General features: G+C 64.3%; 2 protein-coding genes across 2 annotated transcripts in view; one reads left to right on the forward strand and one right to left on the reverse strand.

The window, feature by feature from the left end:
- The window catches only part of MTX1 (metaxin 1), a 5919-nt gene extending 5897 nt beyond the window's left edge, over window positions 1–22 (reverse strand). Inside the window, exon 1 of the mRNA XM_029958156.1 lies at window positions 17–22. Coding sequence (XP_029814016.1) covers window positions 17–22 — 6 coding nt within the window. The remainder of the gene's footprint in view (window positions 1–16) is intronic.
- A 4-nt stretch (window positions 23–26) lies between these two features.
- The window catches only part of LOC108642870 (thrombospondin-3), a 14023-nt gene continuing 10388 nt past the window's right edge, over window positions 27–3661 (forward strand). The window contains exons 1-14 of the mRNA XM_029958157.1: window positions 27–225; window positions 407–663; window positions 756–858; window positions 1079–1105; window positions 1388–1470; window positions 1567–1618; window positions 1706–1854; window positions 2008–2148; window positions 2294–2371; window positions 2457–2609; window positions 2709–2819; window positions 2910–3017; window positions 3232–3391; window positions 3483–3601. Of these exons, the coding sequence (XP_029814017.1) occupies window positions 54–225; window positions 407–663; window positions 756–858; window positions 1079–1105; window positions 1388–1470; window positions 1567–1618; window positions 1706–1854; window positions 2008–2148; window positions 2294–2371; window positions 2457–2609; window positions 2709–2819; window positions 2910–3017; window positions 3232–3391; window positions 3483–3601 (1713 nt within the window). The 5' untranslated portion in view covers window positions 27–53. The remainder of the gene's footprint in view (window positions 226–406; window positions 664–755; window positions 859–1078; window positions 1106–1387; window positions 1471–1566; window positions 1619–1705; window positions 1855–2007; window positions 2149–2293; window positions 2372–2456; window positions 2610–2708; window positions 2820–2909; window positions 3018–3231; window positions 3392–3482; window positions 3602–3661) is intronic.

A 3661-nucleotide genomic window follows, 5' to 3' on the forward strand; every position in this document is an offset into this window, starting at 1 on the left:
GGTGCTCGGCTCCCGCAGTCATTGACCTGCTGCTGGTGAGCGAGGTGCGGCAGATGGCCAGCGTGGCCCACAAGATCCGCATGGAGCTCCTGACCGTCAACGACGTGTACCTCCTGTCCACCTTCCGCCTGCCCCCCAAGCAGGGGGGGACCCTCTTCGGCCTCTACTCCAAGAAGGACAACACGCGGTGGCTGGAGGTCTCGGTCGTGGGGAAGATCAACAAAGGTGGGTGGGTGCCCCATGTGTGGGGATGGGCTGGTCCTGCTCCTGCCCCAGTGCTCTGAAGGAAACAGGACTGAGTTCCTGCCGTCCAAGGGGCTCACGGGGAGCAGCAGTGGGTGCCTGCTGGTCCCGGGGTGCTGCCGGTGCCGGGGGGAGCTGACGGCCCCTCCCCGCTCCTCCGCAGTCCTGGTGCGGTACCTGCGGGAGGACAACAAGGTGCACTCGGTCAACCTGCAGCACGCGCACGTGGCGGACGGGCAGAGCCACTCCATCATCGTGCGCCTGAGCGGGCTGCGCAGGGACACGCTGAGCGTGGAGCTCTACGTCGACTGCAAGCAGATGGACTCCAGCGTGGGGCTGCCCGAGCTGTCCGAGATCCCCCTGGCCGAGGTGGAGGCCATCGAGGTGCGCACGGGGCAGAAGGCCTACCAGAGGATGCAGGTGAGTGCTGGGGGGACCGAGACCCCCACCACCGTGCCCTTGGAGATCGGCAGAGCCCCCCCACACTGGCTGTATCTCCCCACGTACATCAGGGGTTCGTGGAGTCCATGAAGCTGATCTTGGGCGGGTCCATGAGCCGTGTGGGGGCCCTGAGTGAGTGCCCTTTCCAAGGAGATGAGTCCATTCACAGTGCAGGTAATGGCTTGGGGGGCTTACGGGGTCACCTGTGCGTGCTGTGGGACAGGGAGGTGGGGGGTGACAGCACGGACGGGTGCTCCTGCCTCTCCTGGCCCAGGGTCCCCACACAGGTGGGAGCTCCAGCGCTGCTCACGTGCTGACCGGGAGTGACTGTGTGAGGTGATGCTGCCGGGGTGTGATGGCAGCATTTGGTAACATCTTGTCTCTCTCCTTGCAGTGACGAGTGTGCTGGCCTCCATCCTGGGTGAGTCCCTGCTCTGCTCTCCCCATTCCCTGGCCTGAGGCATTTGGGGCTCCACAGAGGCAGAAACCCTTCCACAGCCTGTCCCAGTGCCCCACATAGGGTGCATCAAAAGGCACGGGTTGTGTTATGGGGAAAGAGATCCTGTGTGAACCAGGGAGGAGAACAGGCTGTCAACTGCCTTGTCCTCCCAGCTCAGTGCTGGTGGGCAGAGCAGTCCTGGCCTATGTCCCCAGGGGGCTGTGTCTGTCCTGGGATTGACCCTGTCCTTTCTGCTGCTGGCAGGTGAGCAGACCAAGGCGCTGGTCACGCAGCTGACCCTCTTCAACCGGGTCCTGTCGGAGCTGCGGGAAGACATTAGGGACCAGGTGGGACAGTGGGGGGGTACCAGCCCTCCCTGGGCCGGATTTGCCTAGAGCACGGTGCCAGCACCCCCTGATGCTCCACGCTCTGCTGCCTTGCAGGTGAAGGAGATGTCTCTGATCCGCAACACCATCATGGAGTGCCAGGTCTGCGGTGAGTGCTGGCGAGGCTCTGCCCCCACCTCAGGGGGGCACAAAGGGCCGCCTTGTCTCACCCCTCATCTGCCTGTCCTCCCCTCAGGCTTCCACGAGCAACGGTCCCGCTGCAACCCCAACCCCTGCTTCAGCGGGGTGGACTGCATGGAGACGTACGAGTACCCCGGGTACCGCTGCGGGCCCTGCCCACCGGGGCTGGAGGGCAACGGCACGCACTGCACCGACATCGAGGAGGTGGGCACGCTCTGGGGAGACCAGCAGCCCCAGCACTGCCGGGGCAGTGCAGGCAGAGGATGCTTCCTCTCAGGAAAGGCCCTGCTGGGACAGCAGCAGCCACCCCGATGCTGTGCCCGAGGGTGAAGCCGGTCTCTCTTCCCGGTGCTGCAGTGTGCCCATGCCAACCCCTGCTTCCCTGGCTCCAAGTGCATCAACACGTCCCCTGGGTTCCGCTGTGAGCCTTGTCCCCGTGGCTATCGAGGCAACACCGTCTCTGGTGTGGGGGTGGACTATGCCAAGGCCAGCAAGCAGGTGAGTGAGGTGCCACAGGACTCCGCCGGGTCCCCGTGGGTACTCCAGAGTGTGGGGCACTGCCTGTGAGGAGGGCAACTTCCCAGGGGGGCAGGAATGGGCAGGGGAAGGCCCCAGGTGAGGGTTTCTCCCACACTGCTCGCAGGTTTGCACGGATATTGATGAATGCAACGATGGGAACAACGGCGGCTGCGACCCCAACTCCATCTGCACCAACACGCTGGTGAGCAGCGCTGTCCCGCTCCCTCCCTGGCTCCCGGGGCCACCCAGCTCCCCTCATCCCGCCCCTGCCCTCTCTCCCCCTCCAGGGCTCCTTCAAGTGTGGTCCCTGCAAGTCGGGCTTTGCGGGGAACCAAACGTCGGGCTGCGTCCCCCAAAAGTCCTGCAGCACCACCACCACCAACCCCTGCGACATCAACGGCTTCTGCTTGTTCGAGAGAAACGGGGAGATCTCCTGTGCGGTGAGCGGGGGACAGGGCTGGCAGGGGGCATGGGGGTTATGGCAGGGGCACCATTGGTCCTGCCAGGGCCCTTCCCAGCCCCTGGTCTCTTTTCTTCAGTGCAACGTGGGCTGGGCTGGCAATGGCAATGTGTGTGGGCCAGACACGGACCTGGACGGTTACCCGGACGAGCCCCTGCCCTGCATTGACAACAACAAGCACTGCAAGCAGGTGGGCTCCTGGAGGGGGCACAGGGGGTGTGGGGTGCAGGGGCTACAGCAGAGCTGTGCTCCAGACCTCATCTCCTCCCCTTCCCCGCAGGACAACTGCCGCCTGACGCCCAATTCCGGGCAGGAGGATGCCGACAACGACGGCATTGGGGACCAGTGTGATGATGACGCTGATGGCGATGGCGTCAAGAACGTGGAGGTGGCTGTGCTGGGGGGGTGGCTGTGATGGTGGCTCTGGGAGAGCTTCTCCTTTTGGCTCAGGCCTGAGTCCCTCAAGATGCTTCTCTTGGGGAGCAACAGGCTGGTGGCTCAGCATGCTGGAGACATCCTCCTACCCTGACCACTGGGGGACTGTGGCCTCTTGTCTGTGAGCCACCACAGCAGCAGCAGCATCCCTGTCCTCTTCCCCGCAGGACAACTGCCGGCTCTTCCCCAACAAAGACCAGCAGAACTCGGACACCGACTCCTTCGGGGATGCCTGTGACAACTGCCCCAACGTGCCCAACAATGACCAGCGGGACACGGACAGCAACGGCGAGGGGGACGCTTGTGACAACGACATCGATGGGGACGGTGAGTGGCTACTGGGGTGGCCTGGTTGTGCCAGGGGGGCTGTCCCAGTGTGTTGGGGAAGGGCATCCACCACCCAGTGCTGTCCTCGCAGGGATTCCCAACATGCTGGATAACTGCCCCAAGGTGCCCAACCCTCTGCAGACGGACCGGGATGAGGATGGTGTTGGGGACGCCTGTGACAGTTGCCCTGAAATGAGCAACCCCACTCAGGTATGGGGCAACCCACTCAGGGCAGGGCGCCTGAGGCAAGTGGGGCCTGGCCCGGTGTGG

Source organism: Manacus vitellinus, unplaced genomic scaffold, assembly GCF_001715985.3.
Source record: "Manacus vitellinus isolate BGI_N305 unplaced genomic scaffold, ASM171598v3 scaffold_142_pilon, whole genome shotgun sequence".
In the NCBI taxonomy this organism is placed as follows: Eukaryota; Metazoa; Chordata; class Aves; order Passeriformes; family Pipridae; genus Manacus; species Manacus vitellinus.